The sequence below is a fragment of the Molothrus ater genome, chromosome 1, assembly GCF_012460135.2.
Source record: "Molothrus ater isolate BHLD 08-10-18 breed brown headed cowbird chromosome 1, BPBGC_Mater_1.1, whole genome shotgun sequence".
Lineage (NCBI taxonomy): Eukaryota > Metazoa > Chordata > Aves > Passeriformes > Icteridae > Molothrus > Molothrus ater.
The window spans coordinates 6,728,172-6,747,371 of record NC_050478.2 but is presented as its reverse complement, the minus strand read 5'-3'; the positions used below and the strand labels follow the sequence as shown (position 1 = coordinate 6,747,371).

The 19,200-nt window shown below is 43.4% G+C and overlaps 1 protein-coding gene across 6 annotated transcripts in view; it reads left to right on the top strand.

The window, feature by feature from the left end:
* Nucleotides 1-19,200, top strand: part of PRKAG2 (protein kinase AMP-activated non-catalytic subunit gamma 2) — a 216,488-nt gene that overhangs the window by 155,006 nt on the left and 42,282 nt on the right. For 4 of the 6 annotated variants that reach the window (XM_036399135.2, XM_036399140.2, XM_036399155.2 and 1 more), the window contains one exon: nucleotides 13,574-13,655. In XM_036399135.2, the coding sequence (XP_036255028.1) occupies nucleotides 13,574-13,655 (82 nt within the window). Of the gene's footprint in view, nucleotides 1-13,263; nucleotides 13,309-13,389; nucleotides 13,408-13,573; nucleotides 13,656-19,200 lie in introns of those variants that run through there. The other 2 variants (XM_036399164.2, XM_036399167.2) reach the window with 2 other exon arrangements.

The window sequence follows — 19,200 nt, the reverse complement described above, 5'->3', positions numbered from 1 at the left end:
TCCCTTTCTCTGACTGGATGAAAAAAAATGGTGAAGTTGGAAGAAATAAAAGGGGACATCCCAAAAAGGGCTCACTGCTTCTTTCTCCCAGCTTTCACATTTTATAGTGTCACTACCTGCTTGTGCAAGAGGAGAGCAATACAGCTCTTTAAAAATGCAGCTGGTTGTTGTGGTTTGGTTTGGTTGTTGTTTTTTTTCTCTTTTAAGATTACAATCAAGCAGGTTTGGCCATTTGAAAGTCAGCTGCATGGGCTGCTGAGTCAGAGGAGGACTAGATACCATCTTGGCAGCAGCCTGGAAAAATGTTTCCATTGTGCTGGTGAAATGAATGCAAAATATTTATTCTTTGAGCTTGTTCACAACAGCAGCTCAGTTCTCAGCTGGAACTGAGGGTGGGGCCATGTGGAAGACATTTATAGGAAGACAATAATGATTTGTACAGGGCCCAAGGTGTACATAATCTTATTTTATGATTAACAAAGGACAAGGCTCCAGCCATATGGAACTCATAAGCTGAAGTGTAAACCAGTGAAGTAATCAACAGAGAATGAAAGAGAAAAAGTAATGGAGGCAGAAGGTTAGCAAAAGAAAGGGAGGGAGCAGAATTCAGGAGGGGAGGGATTACTTTAATCTTTTTGCATATTTAGGGTTACAGTAAAATACCAGTGCTGAGGTTCATACCTTGGACTTTTGAAATTTTGATCCATCATACTTTTTCACTTCCAACTGCACAAATCAGGTCATCTGTGGTACATGGAGAGTCTTCTTCCTTGTACCTCTGAACAGAAAGTTACTAATGCTATTTGGTGGTATATGAGCACATATGATTCAAGCAGAAAAATAAACATGCTTTTTGCCCTGGGGACCTTATTGTCCAAGAGCCTGATCTAGCAAAACAGGCCAGGCAAATTCTAAAACTGTAAAAAACCTTGGCTTAAGCAGGGTTGTTCCCAAACACTACTTCCAGCGCATGCTTGCAGAAGAGGCTCTAAGTGTAGCCATAACAGAGGTAGCAATGACAGAAGGCACTGAGGAAAGGTAACCTGAAGGTTACAGCACTGGGTTTGGCTGGGGTTGCTATGTTTTTATGTTGCTGAATTTCAGGTGCTGCTTTGTTCTGGCTGATGTCAGTGTGGTGATGGCCTTGATCCAGGAAAACACTTAAATGTGTGGTTGGATTTAAGCACAGTGGTAGCTCTGTTGGCGTCAACAGTAGTGGAGCACTTAAAGCTCTGTGTGTGTGTCAAGGCACTTTGCTGGATCAGGGTCTTTGTGCAATTTTTATGGTCTATTAAAATATTTTAAAATGACAACAGCAGGTACTGGATATGAGAAAGGAAGCTGAAGGACAGAGGATAAAAAAAGAATCAGGGAAAATATTAAAAGTTAAAAAAAATGAGAGGAGAGAGGAGAGGAGCTCTTGGTGCCAATGGGAAATTGCTGCTGAGTGAGTGGCAGGGAGAGCAGCAGCTGGAGGATTGCTCTCTGCCTGCTCTTGTGTGTCTGGCATTTCTTTGGGGGTCAGGATTGCAATTACTTGGAAACATTGATGGTGTGTCCTACCTTGGGATGGAGCTCCTTGTGTACATGGCAACAGCTACTGATGCAGACATGGTTCATGAGAGGGGACACCTGACCCCTTTCCCAAGAGCCTGCCAGAAACAAAAGCAAATCCCAGCAGACATCCTGCACACAGGAACAGGACACTGCCAAAGCTGATCTCTTAGCTGTATTCACTGTGAGGAACACACAGAATCATTCTGGAAAAGACCTCTGAGATCATTGATCTTTCACTGATACTGAGTGCCACATCCACTCATTCCTTGAACACCTCCAGGGATGGTGACTCTGTCACCTCCTTGGGCCTCCATTCCAATGTTTAACAACAATAATCATGAAGAAATTCCTCCTAATGTCTAAACTGAACCTCCCCTCATGCACCTTGAGGCTCTGGCCTCTTGTCCTGTGACTGTTTCCCAGGAGCAGAGCCTGACCCCAGCTGGCTGCACCCTCCTGGCAGGAGCTGTAGGAGTGAGAAGGTCTCACTGAGCCTCCTTTTCTGCAGGCTGAGCCCCCCTGATCTCCCTCAGCTGCTGCTCACAGAATTCACTCCCCAGACCTTTCTCCAGCTCTGCTGCCCTTCCCTGGACATGCTCCAGCCCCTCAATGTCCTTCTTGTTGTGAGGGGCTCAGAACTGGACACAGCACCTGAGGTGTGACCTCACCTGTGCTGACTACAGAGGGACAATCATTTCTCTCATTGCTGGCACCCAATTCTTGTGTACTTTCTGTGGCAATGATTTCGTATCAACTTTCTTCCCTTTTCCCATGAGGGCATGGCTATGGTACAATATGAACTGGTCATTAAGCAGTTGCTTCCATCATCAAAGATTTTATGGGTACAGAGGTTACACCATGAAGATATAGATGCCTTTTTTTTTTCTCATGCCCTCATGGATTTGGCTGTTGCTATTTCAGGGAAAAAAATGATGGAATTGAATGAATGTTTTAGTTGAAGAGTCATTAAGGAAAGCAAGAGTTTGAAAAGGAGAAAAATAGTACCAGAGACCCCTGACTGCAACCATCTGCCCCATCAGAGATCACTTGTGCAGCCCTAAGCCACTTGGTCTCTCAGTGCCTCAGTTTCCCATTTATAAAAAAATGGGGCTACACTGCTCTCAGTCAGAAATGTTATAGTGATAAATGTGTAAAAAAGTTCTGCATAACTCAGATAGTTTTTGAACAGGAGCTGCAAGTGGCTTAAGATAAGCTAACCATAGATAGAATCTGTTGTGTTTGAAGTTTGTAGCAACAGGCTTTCATGCTGCAGGCTGTACTGTGGCCAGGAAGCTCTCATGTTTTCAGAGCACATCAAGATTTACACAAAAGATCACTGTGAAGTCAGCTGCTCTTCTGAGCCCCAGGGAGGCATGTCAAGAAATAACTTCAGCTCTTCTCAGACATTTCACTACAGACTCAATCTGCATCTCAGGTTAGGTGCAGTGACCCCAGCATTTGCCATTTCCACACTGAAAGCACCCAGTGCCCATGAATGAACCTTTGTATCTGCATCTCCAGCAGCTCTGCAGGGACATGAGTGTGGGGGCTGGCTTGCTGGAGCTGTGTCCCTGGTGCTTAGTGTGGAAATAATTTCCATTTTTTTTTCAATTCCACTTCCTGGAATACAGGGAAAAGCCTCAGCACTATCTGCATGTCCCTTTATGATCTTGTTTGTGGCCCTGAAACACTGAGCTCATGTGCTTGACAGGCTTCTTGCTCAGCACAGCCCTTGTTTCAGTCCTTCCAGGGGGTGTCAAACCACTGAGCACAGTCTGGTTTTGGTGTACCTGGAATGAGGCAAGGATGCAGTCAAGAGGCTGTGAAAAGGGAAAACAAGCATGGCAGAAGGAAGGTATCCATTGTGTGAGCTGTCATTGCAGGTCTCTTTTGTGCATAACAATAAAAAAAAAAAAAGAAGCAGCACACAAAAACAAGGCCTGGAGTGATCAGCAGTACATCTGGAATGAATTCAGGAAGAGGGTCAGGTTCCTCAAGCTATGCACATTCAGTGCCATCAGAAAAACAGCTTTTAGTCAAAAATTAATTTACTTGGGGATTACAGGCCAACTGTGGAGTCTGTGCTGAAGGAGGTTTATATTTGTTTGTTTGTGCATAATAGCAGCTACTGTGAGATAAGAGGCTCACAAGCCTGAGTGGGGCCCCTGGTAGCACCCATGCCTCCAGTTTGTCAGCTCTGGGGTGGGCTTGAAATCTAAAGCAAACACACAAGCCCCAAGTGCTACCAGGAAGTTCTCCTCAGTGGTCAAAGTCCTCCTAGAGCTGCAGTGAAAAAAGACATTGTTATCTTTGCCTGGCTCTTTGAGAGAGCTCCCAAAAGCTCCTTCTGGAGCCCTCCTGGGATCCTCAGTGTGATGAGCACAGCAGAAGGTGGCCACCTGCAGCAGCTGCTCCTTTTCTGTTCAGCTGCACTTACTGCACCTCGTGGCACACAGGAGGTATTTGTTCAGCCCAGGTCTAGGCCAATTTCTTGAAGTTTTATTGATGTTGTGGGTGACTCAGCTCTGAGCTGTAAGTTGTCTGAATTTCTCAGAAAAGCACCTTTGTAACTCTGCCCTACATCTGATGCCCTGGTTGGACAGATCTGATTCAGCCTTTCAGAACTGCTGATGGTTGTGGGAATGGCAGCCTGGGAGAGCTGGGGCTGCTCAGGGTGGACAGGACAGAGCTTCAGGGAGACCTTAGAGCACCTTCAAGTGCCTTAAGGGGCCACAAGAAAGCTGGAGAGAGACTTTTCACAATGGCTTGTAGTCATTGGACAGGGGGAGATGGTCTTAGGCTGAAGGAGGGAAGGTTTAGAATAAATTTTAGGAAGAATTTTTTTACTCTAAGGGTGGTGAGGCACTAGGCTTGAAGCTGTGGATTCCTCATCTTTGAAAGTGTTCAAGGATGGGGCTCTGAGCCAAGCTGGTCTAGTGGAAAGTGTCTCTAACCAGGGCAGGGGATTGGAATAAAATTACCTTTAAGGTCCCTTCCGAGCCAAACCATTCTATGATTCTAAAATTACATTTTGATGATAGACTGTGACCGTGTTCACAGGGGTCTGAGGATGAGGGAAGAGACGAGGATCTGACTCCATGTTTCAGAAGGCTTGATTTATTATTTTATGATATATATTATATTAAAACTATACCAAAAGAATAGAAGAAAGGATTTCATCAGAAGGCTAGCTAAGAATAGCAAAAGAAGGAATTATAACAAAGGCTTGTGGCTCAGACAGAGAGTCTGAGGCAGCTGACTGTGATTGGCCATTAATTAGAAACAACCCCATGAGACCAATCCCAGATGCACCTGTTGCATTCCACAGCAGCAGATAACCATTGGTTACATTTTGTTCCTGAGGCCTCTCAGCTTCTCAGGAGAAAAAATCCTAAGGAAAGGATTTTTCAGCAAATATCATGGCTACAATAGACTACAATTCTGATACTAGAATTTTGTGATGTTTACTCAAGCTTTAAGTATAGTATCAACTAAATTCAGGCTTTTTTAGGGGAAACATGTTTCATTTTAAGTTTAAAAAATATCACTGAAAGCTGGTGTAGTAAGTGTTCACTCAGTGAAGTCACTGAGTGAAGTTCACTCATGACTGAGCTTTGAAATATAACACTGAGATGAAGAAAGCAAAATGGTAGATAGTAAATGTGTTTATTTAAATCAGTTTTGGCTCTGAGTATTTTTTTTTTCATTTGTTATTCTCAGTGGCCTCGGTTCTGCAGATTACTCATCAGTACTCTGGCCTCAATCCAGCTAAAGTACTTAAGTAAGTGCATAACTTTAACTAACATGAATAATCCTGTATTCAATGCCAGCAAATGGAGACACACATCCATGTGGGTTCACTTTCTTCTTTCCCATTCACTTTAAATTAGTGAATGTTTACCTGTGTTCTACCATTAACAGTATCTTAATGTTCTGTTTGCTTTTTTTTTTAATGTACATTTTTCACAAGAAAATATCCACTATAATCATGCTTAGTACCTGATTGCTGCAGCTCTCTCCTGCAATAATTCCCTCTTGCTCTTAACTGAGCCCCTGAGTATGATGAGAGCTTGGTCTTATTTCAAAGAACCCAAGGAGCACTCCAGCATATGTGTAAAAACAGCTGAAGAGTGTCTTTTTGATCATATACAATAACAAATATTTAAGATGAGAACACTTAAAAACTCTGGAAGAGATTAAAACTGAGTGGCATCCCTGTGTTTGCAGCCAGGTAGAACACTTGTAACATCTGTATTCATAACAAACTCAGGTTAGCTCCTCACAAGTACTTGACTTCTTTGAAAGTTCTTCAAAAGGACAGAATTTAAATTGTGTGGCTGTTTGATTAATAACATGTCACACTGATAATTGTGATTTGGACTCATTTGGACTCCACCTATACTCAACATGAGTAATCTGAGGAAGGAAAGTTGGCCACAAGGGCTTGTCTAGAGAATGCCTCTGATATTCTTGACTCTAAACTCCACCTTATCTGAGTAGCAGAGTGATACAGGATCAGACACAGCCACAGATTAGAGGTTATGTAAACAAATCCTGCCTCTTTCCTACTCCTGCCTTGATTTCTCTCTAGGAGTTTAGCTTGGGATCTTGTCTATTCCTTCATATTTTACTTTCTTTGAAGTTTATTTTTCAGAAGTGCTTAACTCTTCTCTCACTGGGACCATTTTTCTTTGCCTTAAACTGAGGTGCTGGAGGACACTGTGTGCAACACAGGTTCTTTGTTTCTGCTGTTAGATCAAAGGAAGTTCTGCAAATCTATTCTGTTTCACAATTAAGGAACAAAACTCACTGGGATTTAACTTCAAGTTCATTTCCATACAGAAATATTTAGGAAGGGCTCACCACTAAAAATGTGAAATCTCTCTGCATCTTTGTTCCGTGTGTCTCCAGGGTAAGCAGATTCCAATACTCAGTATTGCAGTGAGGATTTAGTAGAAATTGAGATTGTCCATTTTGTCATCTTTCCTCGTGCAGCGTGCACTCCATTTTTATTTTTCTTTTTGTTTGTTTTGTTTTGTTTTTTGTTGTTGTTTTTAATTTTTGTTATTTATTTAGGATTCAGCTAAAATTGATTGTTGTTACATTTATGTTATCCGTTTGACCTACTAAAGATCTCCAACTGCTTATCACTAATAATTAACTCTGTAAAGTAATTCATATCGTAGCTGCTTTGTGGAAGGATACCTGCAGCAGGAGGCTGGTTGCTAGTTATAAAATGTAAAAGCAATATACACTTGTTCTGTATTTCATGCCACAAGACTCCTGCTCAGGACCACTGGGACTGTCATATTCTGATCAGATTGGGATGAAATAAAAAAATCCTTCCAGGGTAGAGTTCTTATCCAGTGGTAAGCTCTGTCTGAGCTGTTTTGAAATGAAATTAGAGTTTCTTCAGCCTCACTGTACATACTGGAAATACATTTAGAATAGATGCTCCCTCACTTTCATACCTGCTGTGGGACAGTTGTGACCCTAATTTATCAGATTAGGGACAGAGCACCCAGCTGAACCCAGTAAGGACTCACTGGGGAATATTGTCAGTGCCAGGCTGGTTTATGGGGCTTGGTTATTCTGTTCTAAACAAATTGTAAAATCTGAGCTGCCACCACCTTCATTTACACATGCTAGGCACAGACTTGATTATAGCATTTGGTATTTCAAAACCCTTTTAAGGCTAAAGCAATTTTTATCACATTCCTTCTGGATATGGGAAATAAAAACTCCAACCCAGTATTTTGTATGAGGCACCCCCTACCTTACTGCTTTGTTTGGTGCTTGGAGCAGTTTCCTTAGAATAAATGGTGGAAATTACAGTTCCTGCCCAGCTGCTCTGGTCACCCTGAGCTTTTTGAGGTTTTTGAGGTGAGACCAGAGCTGTGTCCTCAAACACCCTCAGGGACTGCCACCCTGCAGCCTTTGCAGCACACAGGTGGCTCTTTCAGATACAGAAGGGATCCAAGCTGGGATCCTGACCTCAGCCTCAGTGATTCCAGTGTTTTCAGCTGTCCAAACCCACCATATCAGTTACCACACTCTAGCACAAAACAAGTAGCAGTTTAATTTACAGTTTAACCAGAAGATGAAACCTTTTTTTTTTCCTGCTAACTTGTCCTTTTCCACTTTACAAACCAGGCTAAATTAAAGCAAAAATAAGCAGGAAGTGTTCTAAATTAATTTTATACAGATTGCAAGAGAATAAACATATTTATGGCATACATTTGGGAAAAACTGTAAGTTGTTCTTTGACAGCTCATCAGGAGAAGAGTTGTTAACTACTTCAGTTGCGCAGAACTGTAATTGTAGGAGGGAGCAGTAGCAAATGGTGGGAAAATTACCATTCCTAGTTTACTCTTGCATTCAAAATGGCTTTGCCTTGATTTGCATTTAGATGGGAATTCCTTCTGTTGCTCTTCAATCCATTAGGTTTTATAAGGTAAGTGGCCTTTTTTTTTTCTGAAGTGCTGGGAAGGGCACTCAGTTTTACTGCTGAGCTGTGCAGGTGGCACCCCAGCATATCCATATCAAAGCCATCAGGAAAGAGAAAAGCAGCCTTGAATTTACCTGGAAATGCCTATTTTTAAATAAAGCACAGGTAACATTTTTGTGGCAATGCCTGAGTAAGTCTGCTCCATACAGACTTGTGGTTTGCAGCACAATTTCTTTTTTTAGGTTGTTCTTTCTATTCCTACACAGTCACCAAAACTAATATATAATCTTTATTATTACTCAGACAATATTTGTTTCAGAATATTTCTATTTCAGAATTAAGGCTACTTTTTTGAAGGGAGGGGAAAAAGAAAATTTACATTTGTATAGGTTTGTAAACTGAGTTTTGTACATAACATACATACATAGAATTCTCATTGAATTACCATACTAAGACTGTATATATTTTTCTAAAGATTGGACAAAAATAGAAATTAAAAAATAACAAGCCTGGAAGGGACATTTAAAATTCATTTCTCCCCATCAACACAATCAACTATATGGAAATAATAATAAACAAATGGGAGTTTTTAAATCCATTGCTAAAAACCTCCTGTGATGGAGATTTTAGAGTTTTTTTCAGCAAAACGTGCTGGTGCTTCACTTCTGTTACACTCAGAAACTTCTCCCAAAGTCCAACCTAAGAATGCTTTAAAGGCTAAGTAGATAACTTCTCATCCCATAACCAGTGGACCCAGAAGAGTTAATCACTTTTCTTCTTGCAAAAACAAACCATGTCTGGAGACTGTTGAGGTATTTTAATTCAGTCTTTTTTTTTTCTGGTGTTGTGGTTTTTTGTGGGTGGGTTGTTTGTTTCTTTGGGGTTTTGATTGTTTGGGGTTTTTTTTTGTTTTGTTTTAGTTTGGTTTATTGGGGGGGTTGTTGTTTTTGTGGGGTTTTTTTTGGTTTTTTGGTTTTTTTTTATTATTATTTTTTTCCCTTTGTAGATGAGGAAACTGGGAAGTTTTCAAGTTCTTCCTTACAGGTCATGTTTTCTGAACATGTAGATCATTGCTGTTATTTTTTTTTTAGACTCTTTTAGTTCATTCTTGAGTTTAATCCCTAAAACTGAATGCAGTATCCCAGCTGGCATCTAACCAGGGAATGTGTAGCACAGATGCTCCATGTCTTACCTATAACACATTTGTAAATAGTGTGATTTTTTTTTTAAATTTCAGAGAAACTGACATTGTAGTCTCACATTTAGCTTCACTCCCAGGTCTTTTTCTTTGGCTTGCATGACTGCTGGAAGTCCATCCTTTCCCATTTTATTTTTGCATTTGATTATGCAGACTCTACTTACCCATATCAAAGTGCATCCTGTTTTTCAAAGCACTGCAGCAATTCTCAAGATTATTTTAAGTTCTAGGACTGTCCCTAAAACAGCAGCTTCTTTTACCATTGAGTCACTTTGAGTCATTTGAAAATGTGGTCAGGTTATTCATTATTTCTTCCTTGAGTCATCAGTGGAAACACAGAGTGGTGTTGGACAGAACACAGAGCTCTGTGGAGCCCTCTCTTAAACCCTTCCAGTTAGATAAAGAAATCTTAGTGCCTTCCTTGAGAATATTCTTGTGACCTTCAGCAGTTGTTTCACCCAGACATTCTGGGTGAATCATTAGAGAGGCTGAGAGTGCTTTGGCTTTGGTTGCACACCTTGACTGTTGCTGATGATCCTTCTTTCCTGTATCTGCTTAAAATGTCTCTTACACATCTCAGAATCAAACTTATACCAAAGAGTGTAAGGCAAGATGGCAGGAAATTATATAAAAAATTATTTTCTGCTGATGTTAATTGTTGTTCACATCCCTGAACCATTTCTATGACTTAAATACTTGTGCTTATGAAAGGGATGGGGTTCCTTCAGTAGGACACAGGACTGAAAGGACTCCTAGCTTATCAGAAAAAAGAAATGTAGCTTATCAGATAAGCTTTAATGTATTCATTCCAAGTGCATCTATAATTTACAGGTCTGATTTTACTTCCACAGAGTATTAGTCATTCCTCACTCCCTTTACCCTAGGAAGCTAAAGAAAACAGCCAGAGACAAAGTAAGCAGTTACCTATTAAAATTTACATTCCAGCCTTCCCAGAAATCCTAAAATCTCTTTTGTTTACATCTACCTTTTGTGGCTTTTGCTGTTGTATCAACCATGAATTTTTTCTTTGTGTCTACAAAGATTGATGCCACTGCTTCAATGGCATCAACATGACCACTATTAAGGTCATGCTGTAGGTCCATGTTTTTTGGCATAAATAATGTTCCTGTAAAAATTTGACAAAGAAATGTACTCAGGCAGTTTTGGGTTTGTGCATATTTCTCTTCTAAGCTTTTCTCTCTAGCATTTATGTCACCTGGCAATATTTAGGGTACAAGTGTTCTGTCACAGTGGTGTCTCAAACAGTTAAATTGGGTTACCTGACACACTCTGAGAGCAAACTTTTTAAGCATAATTGGGATAAGTCCCTTGGTTATAGTTCAGGGAAACCTCCTGTGGCAAATAATAAATAGTCACAAAAAACAGGTAGGAAATGTTACAAGATTTAATATCATCCTATTGGAAATTACAGTTCCTTTCAAATAAATATTTTTTCTTTGTGTTTAGCCAGTAATCCTGCTGTAAAATGACAGAAGGAGTTTTTAGAGAGACAATACTGCTAAAAATACCTTTTAATTTGTCTAACCCTGTCCACAATGAACAGGATGGTGTTTTGACCATGATTTAGGCTGACTTAAGAGTGGGTTGTTCCCAGAAGGTGTGGTCCCACTGTCACTCCTGCCCTGAACAATTCCTGTGCCAGTGCTGATACAACTAAACAGTGAGTTGGATCAGGAGCTGATCTGGATAAAGCCCAATCTTTTCTTTTAGTCCCTTTGGTTTTCAGCTGCATCAGTTTCCTGCTCTGACTCACTGTGTTGCCCACAAGCCAAGAGGAGCCAGAATGCAAAGCGAGGAGCAAAGGGAACGCCATGATCAGCAGCTTGTTCCAAAATTGGTTTAAACAAATCCTGAGACTGCAGGCACATTGAAGGATGGGGTTTCAGCCTTAAGTTCTCCATTTCCTTTGGGTTTCTTTTTTGAGCAGTGTGGATGGTACATGTTTCTATTACAAATCCCTGTTGTATATTAAATTACTGCCTTTTTATTATCCTGAGTTTCTCATGGTACTCTTGGTCTGGATGTAGTTTCTGCCACTGTAAAACCCTGATCTTGCAGTGAGCTCTGGGGTTTGTAGCATGAAATAAGCTCAACTGACTTCTTATAAACATCTCGTGTTCTGTGGCAGTGAAATTCAATGCACACCTTTCAAGTCTCAGTGTCACTCCCAGCTACAAAAACCTTGGAGTTGTATTTCCTTATGGCTGGTGCTTACTAGATAATTATGGGAGTAAATTAAAACAAAAAGAAACAAAATCATGGCAGTTATTTCCAATCAGATATGTCATCTTCTTCTCGGCCTTTGATTAAGAGTAGATGTTATAAACTCTTATCAGTATCAAGGTACACGATAAGGAAGATAAGTAATTTAGAGCTTTTACAGCTAGCTCCCAGAAGTAATTAAAAGCTTCCAAAGCATTTTGATTAGTAGGCTGAAAATATTATAAATTAATATGAACTGCTTTGGTATCTTGAGTGACTGGTCAGTTAGAACATTTACTGAAATCCTGGAAGCATCTTAAAAATACACCTGTGAATGAAATATTTTAGAGTTTTCTTTTCAAAGGATCTTTACAGTAAAGAAGAACTGGCTATTGTTCACTTCCTCCTATATCCTTAAAAGTGTCCATAGAAAGAGGTAGCTTGGGAAAAGAAAAAAAGCTGTCACTAGCAGTTTGTTTCCTTGCTTGAAGCTTCACTGGGCTTGAGAAATTACGAGACAGTTTTCTGTTTTCCCATAGATTTTGGCTCTCTCCCCCATCACAGTTTTATTCTCATTATCTTTCATCTTTCCCTACGTTTAATTCTCATTGCTGCGCTGTGCTGGGTCTATCCAACCTCCCCTCCTTGAAGGGCTTGCTGAACTTTTGAAGCCTGAGCTTCCCCTTGGGACCAGCAGGTTTAAAATATTCCTTGACGACTCCTGTGACTCCTTTGAAGCTCCATCCATGTGTGTCAGCTGCCATTGCCAAAGAAATAATCCGTGTATCCCCTTCTCCAGCATCCGTGTCTGAACCGCTCCTGCTGAGCTTCCTAAGCAGCCAGCGGGGACCTGCGCATTTCAGCTAAAGCTTTACCACACCTCACGGCCAAAATAAATATAAATGACGAATCTATTTCGAATATTTCCTCATTTCCCTCGCTTCTGCTGTAGCCTGGCTCAGGGCTGTGATGCAGTAAATCCCATCCCCTGTAAACTGCAGCGTCCCATGGTGCGAGCCCCGTCCTTGAGCCGCGCCGCTCACCCGGGAGACGCCGACACTCGGGCTGATCTTGAATTGTGACTTAACCCGGGATTGTTTTACATGGAAACCAGCGCGCCCGTGCCCACAGGGATGGAGCGGGTACCCTGGCACAGAGGGCAGCTCGGGACGGAGCGAGGATCCCGAAACGGGGAACACTCCGGGATGGCGGATACCCCGGAATAGAGGGGGAATCCCGACATAGAAGACATCCCGAGACAGAGCGGGTATCCCGAGAGAGGACACCCTGAGATAAAGCGGGTATCCCGGGATAGAGGGCACCGCGGGATGGCAGCACCCAGGATGGAGCGGGTATCCCGGGATAAAGGGCACCCCGGGGCCGGGATAGCGGCACGGCGCACTGCGGGAGCTCCCGTCACACACAGGGGAAACCCCCTCGACACCCTGACACCCCCCAGGGCGCAGTGGAACCGTCCGCTTCCCCGCCGCTGCCTCGCAGGTGAACGCTCGGGAGCGTACCAAGCCCCGCTGACAGGGGGAGAGAAGGGTTTCCCCCAGTCCACCTTCAGTCGCACCGCTCTAGTTCAGGGCAGCCCGGAGAACAGCCGAGGCTGCGGAACGGGCTGCGAGAGGCGGCTACCCCGACAGAGCTCTCAGGGCACTAACCTTCCCCTCCTCCTCCTCCCTTTTCCGCGCGGAAGTGGTAGCTCCCTCCCCCTCCCGCCGCTGACCAACGGGCTCGACTGCAGCAAAATGGAACGTACCAACCGCTCCGCCGGGGGGAGGGGGGAGCGGCGAGGCGTGGCGGGAAGCGCCGTCCTGTGAACGGGCGCCCGGGGAGCCGCTCCCGCCGAGCGGGGAAGAGGCGGCGCCCGCAGGAGGCACGGCCAGGGAGCCGGAGCGAGTCCGGGGGGAGCCCGGCGGTTCACGGGCTGGGGGAGGGCGAGCCTCGGTTCCTCCTCCTGGTTCCTCCCCCCGCGGTGTGTGCGAGCGGCAGCGTGTGCGGAGGCCGAGGGGCAGCTGCCGCCGTCCCGCCTTCCCTCCCCTCCGCCCGCTCCGTGCCGCCACTCCCGAGCCGATGCCGCCGCGGGGCCGGTGAGTCCGCGCCTGGATGCTCATCTCCTTCTCCTCTCTTCCCTCCCGCAGGCGGCGGCAGCGGCTCCGGCTCCCTTGCAGCTCCCGGCCGCCTCCGAAGGGATGCTGGAGAAACTAGAGCTCGAAGATGAAGGTAAAAATCCACGGCGGCAGCGGGGGCCGGGGGCGGGCCGGGGACACCCACGCGGCCGGCGGGGTCCGGGCGGGGGCGCGGGCGCGGGGGATCCCCGGCGGGGAGCGCGGGATGCGCCGTGCCCGGGCCGTGTCCTTGCGGGGCGGGTCGCAGCCTCGCCGGCCGCGGAGCCAGCCCGGTGCCGCTGCGGAGCTTTTGTCCCGGTGCCGATCCCGCTGCGGCGCCCTTGTGCCGGTGCCGCCGCCGGGCCGTGCCCGATCCGCCGCTGCCGCCGGCCGGGTCCCGCTCTGAGGGAGCGCAGCCTTCGCGGCACCCCCTCCTCCTCCTCCTTCTCCTCCCCGTAAAAAACCCGTTCTCCTTGAATACGTCTGCGATACCAAATATAGACTTTGAGAGCAGTGATGGAAAGCTCTTTCAAGTGAAGCTTCCCCTCCTTATGGCAGCACATACATCTGTTCAAAGCAGCTGTACACTGAATTTTCCTTATGTGGCTGCGCTCTGTGGTTGTTCTTTGCCGTGCTCTGAAGGGCTGCAGTTCTCACTGAGTGTGCTGTGCTTTCACAGGGCAACTCCTGGCAAGTTTTTCCCTCTCGCAGGCACTAAACCGTGCTGTGGGAAAGCATGGATGGATTTTTTTTTTCCCTCCAACTTGCACCAAGCAGCCACTTCACCCCTGAAAGATCCGTGCTGAGTATCTCGAGCTTTCATTTTCATAAAGGATTAGCTTCGTGGATGCAAATGTGGACGCATGGCTTAATCTCTATGCTCAGCATTGAGAAGTGGCTGAGACTTCATGGGATGTGTTTTTCTGTAGTTGGTAACTCCTATTGTAAAATGTAGGACAAATATTTAAGGAAAACTTTGAAAATAGCAGGGTGAATCATTCTGGGAGAAGATATATCTAAGCTGGTATGCTAATAAGGCAAGCTTCTTGGTTACTAGCATGCTGCCTGCAGTTGTGGGACTGGTCTGGAAAAGTAACACCTTTTATTTTAATCTTTCTGTGTGTGAGAAAAGGAAGCTCTTAACAATTGCATTCTTTGAGCTGCCTTTTTTTTTTTTTAGAGTCCAGACAGAGTTTGAATTGCAATGAAATGCTTGTGCCTTTGTGCGTCTTGAACATGCTTAAGTATGAGTATTTGGTGCAGGGGATCTGTTGCTAACTTGTAGGGTTGTTTTTTTCCTCACACTGTTTAACTGTTTTTAGTTAGGCATTCATGTTATGCTTATGGAGAGGTAGAAAGTTACCAATTTCCCTGTTTATTTTTACTTAAAGCTTGCTACTGTGAGATACAGGTTCCTAAAACCTGCTGAATCATTTCTAGTTAAGCCATTTAAAAATCTATTTAAAATATCTTACAAATTTAGGGATATAAGAAGGATCTCTAGGTTAAAAAAAATCTGAAACAACAAACCTTCAGTTTGCACTTTTTTTAAAAGTGTAATGTGGAGTTATGTGGAGACACTTGATAAGGGTGAAGATCTGTGTGTCTTCTAAAACCCTGCAATAAGGTAATTCGAATTCTTTAGAAACTTTAGTATTTCAACCACTTTTTTTTATGTTTTTCAAGCTTCTGTTTTGCTTTGTCTCCTAATTTGTTTGGCTCTAAGGTTCAGGCTGTGTGGATGCTCACTCTGGGAGGGTGAGAGGAGTTCAGGGGCCTGTCGGAAGATCATGGCTAATAGCAAGTTTAAAGTAGGGTGTGGGTTTTGAAAGGAAGCAGTCACCTTATTAGCCTTTCAGACTAAATGAGAACCTGGCTTTAGGCCTAATTTTAAAGCAAGCATAAAGGGGGTAGAGTGCTGTATTCAGAACCTGGGGTGTGAGTAAAAGTGAGTGTGTGAGAGTCAGACCCAAAGCTGCTGCCCAGAGTGCTTCTGTGTGAGAGGCCCCGGGGAAAGAGAATCACAGAAAGTTGAGATGCAGCTGGAAATGCAGCAGCTTTGTTGCAGTACCTGTTTTATGACCTAAATTTTTGCACTGGTTGCTGTCATTGTATTTGTGCTGATATTGGGGATAGGAGAGTAAAAGACCCTGAAATGTTCACTTTGTTGTTGGATAGCAGGTGGTGAGTGCTCAGAAATTGAGGAACACCTCTGAAGTCTTGATAAGGTTTCATTAGGTGGCTGTAGCCAAACTGTAACTGATGATCTTTTGTCAAACTTTAAGTTTCTCTGCTGAGGCTTAAAATTGTGGGTTGAATGAGAAATTTGAAACTTGTTTTAGAGCTGCTTTCCTGACTGCCCCTGCTTTGGAGTACTTGCCCATGTGAGTTTTCCAGTTCTGTATCCATCAACAGTTGCTAACTATCTTGTGTATCAAATTATGCAGCAGTTCTGTTGAAACAGGGAGCTTAATGAAAAGAGCTGAAAAATGAGGCTCAATGTGTGTGCTGAATGCCATCCAGTATGTGAAGTGGATCTGTTAGTCCCTCTCCTCAAAGGTTACACAAATGAGAATGTGAAAGCACAGAAGGCATTCATTTAATTTGGATTCTAATTAAGAGGGTGAATTGAAAAAAATTGGTGCTAGAAAGATTTATGATTTATGTAGTACTGTAATGAAATATGCAGAGTCTGGCCTGATGGTGTGACTTCTAAATAAAACAGTGGTGTCAAGTGAAGAGCAATTTTAATTTTCATTATGTAAAAAGAATGTATATGAGCTATTTTGTACCTAATTAGCATGGACAGTGTTAGATAGGATGCTATTGTTGCAGAGAGAAGTGCTGGTCATGTTTTTAGCCTAAAACATCTTCATCTATCTGGCTGAACTCTCTAAGATCAGTGTCACTTCTTACTGGGGGGTCACTGGTTCTGCCTAGGACTGGCTTCATAATGTTGCCTGGGTGATGTGTAAGTCTAAATGTCAGTGAGGTGATTTTAAACAGCACCAGGGCACCACAGCTGGAACAGCTGTAGGCTCACTATGTGCACAGAGGAGAAGGACTGCATAGGCCAGGGATATTTATTTTATTTAGGGCTCCCTAAAGGATCTTCCTCCAAGCAGCAGTCAGAGCAGGAAAGGAAAAACTCTCATGTAAGAAGGCCAGAGGCTCTTTTTAACTGAAGAATGCTCAGCTGAAAAATAAACAGAAAATTTTGAGTAATGACCTCATCCTGCTCAGTATTCCTTTGGATGGGAATGACCTGCCTACATTTCCTTAAAAATGTGAGAGCTACCTGTTGTTGGGTGTGGAGCTTTTCAATGTAGCCTGAAATACAGTGCTTAGAGGCCTCTCATGAAGGTAATAAATGATCAAAAACTGGTTATCTTCATACACATTATGGATTCTCCTTTTCAGCTCTACTGTATGTGCAATAATATTTCTGTAGTAAGATTATTTCTACTTCTGATCAGTGTCAGGAGTGGCTCTGGGTTTTCTTTTATGGATGATATGATGAGCTTGGAAAAGGACATGGAGAAATTATTATGAAGATTTAATATAAAAAAGGACTTTAGTTAATGATTTACACTTACAAGCTTTATTTTGTTAAGCTGGAATTCCATAAGTGGTTGTGTTCTAACATCTACCTGGGCTCTGAGAGGAGAAATTAGGGTAGGGTAGTAAATGGATGCCTGTCATGTATTGATTCAGTGGGTATAGTTTTAGCATGTTATTTTAGAAACCAGTTTTGTTGCAATGTTGTCTCTCATCCATGTTATTCTCTTCCTTCTGCTCTCCTTGAGTAATGAAGTAGTAGCTGCTGAAAGCAGGGCTAACTACTTCTCTGTAGCATCTGCAAACCCCTTCTGGAGGTGTTTTCTGCAGAGTTCATTTAATTGCAGGGTTCTGCTGTGTCTGTGCTCAGTTCCTGGTCTGGAAAAAGGGAATTCTGCAGAGTGTGTGCAGCAGTTGCAGCATCAGCGTCATGGGACCAACGTGCTCCCTCTTGGGCTCTCTCCTTCTCTGGATTGTTGCACAAAGCAGCTTTCAGACATTGGATAAACAGTTTGCATTAGGGAGGAATCTCTCCTAGTAGTGCTCTGGCCTTCATCTCACTCTCTTCTGTTACCTGCTCCTTTCTGGCTGTCTCCTGAAATAGACTTTCACCAGTAATTGCATCTTCACTGCTCTTGGGTCTGGGGTCATTCCTTCCCTGCTCTGCAGGTTTTCTTACTGTGTCTTATTAAAAATAGTTTCTTGGGCTCTTCCTGCCTGCCAGCCTCCCACTGTCAAGTGAATATCTGAATCAAGGTATGAAAACAGATGTAACTCTGGGGCCAGAAACAATTAAAAGAAGCATGTAATAAAATGCATGTTAATAGGCAGGTTGGGTTTTGTTTCCTTGTTAAGACTGAAGGATCAAGTGCTTGGGTTAGGAGGTGGTAAAGTTAAGCCATTGTTTTGCAACTGTAATTAATTTCTAATAAACATTCATTATGTGATTGTTTAAGCTGATGTTCTCTGGCACATAGAAACTGTATTTTGCCCTCAAGATGTGCTTTGAGATACCAATGGACACGGTGATAGTGATAAGGGGATGTTTTGTATTAAATTTTACATAGTTTAGAATCCTGAGTGGACACAGTAAGAAGTTGTTAAGCAGAGATGCTAATTGTTATTAATGGATTTCATACAGTCTTTACTATGATGTACTTGACAAAGCTGTTAAAGAGCAACATATCTGGAGTATTTGGATGTTCAGCTGTATTAGTTTATACAAGCAATCATGATTCAGTGCTACGCTGTCCTAGGCACCCTGGTCCTTTGCCTACAAAATTTCACTGAGCAGTGCAAGAGAAGATGCTGGAAGCTTTGTTGTCCTCAGTGAGGGCTGTTCCTGTGACCCACACACGAGTCTTTTGTGCAAGTATTGCAGGGGCTTCATGTCAGCCCAGTGCCCACTGTGTCCACACAGTCCTGTTTTCCCTCTCCTGCAGAGGACACAACTGTCTTATTCTTAACATGGTATTTAGCCTCACAGTGAGCAAAGCCCTACTCTGTCTTGACTAGGAAATAACCCATTTAGCAGCTAAAGTTTGCAGTCTTTCTCAGGAAGCAAAAATTTTTAAGCTTTACTCATCTGGGAAGTGATGTTTTAATATAGCAGGATGTTTTAATGTAGCAAAATACACAGGACATGCTTCAAAACTCTGCTTTGGGTCTAGAGGGAGGCAAGAGCTTCTTGATGAGAAAGCTTTCATAAAATTTTAATGTGGTCAAAACATGTATCTTCCCTAACTTGTTTATGGAAACAGGTGGCTGGGACTTCCTAGAAAATGCTTACCATGGCAGCATTTCCATGTAATTGCTTTGGCAAAGCTGCAGGGAACTGAGAACAGTTGTACAGGAAGCGTTGGGGCCCATTGTGTCCTGCCCAGCTTTGCACCTGCACAGTTTGCAGACATTTATCTTCCAAGTGAAAGCCACTCTTGGCCTGAAAAATATTGGGACAATGAGGTTTTCTCTTACACCTGGATGACATTGCTGCTTCAGGTTGTGCATGTGTGTTAGTGTCTGATGGACAAAGACTGATTTACAGTCACTTTTACCAGCCACTCCTGCTGCTGCTGCCACTTCTGTGTGCTCCAGAGGAATGT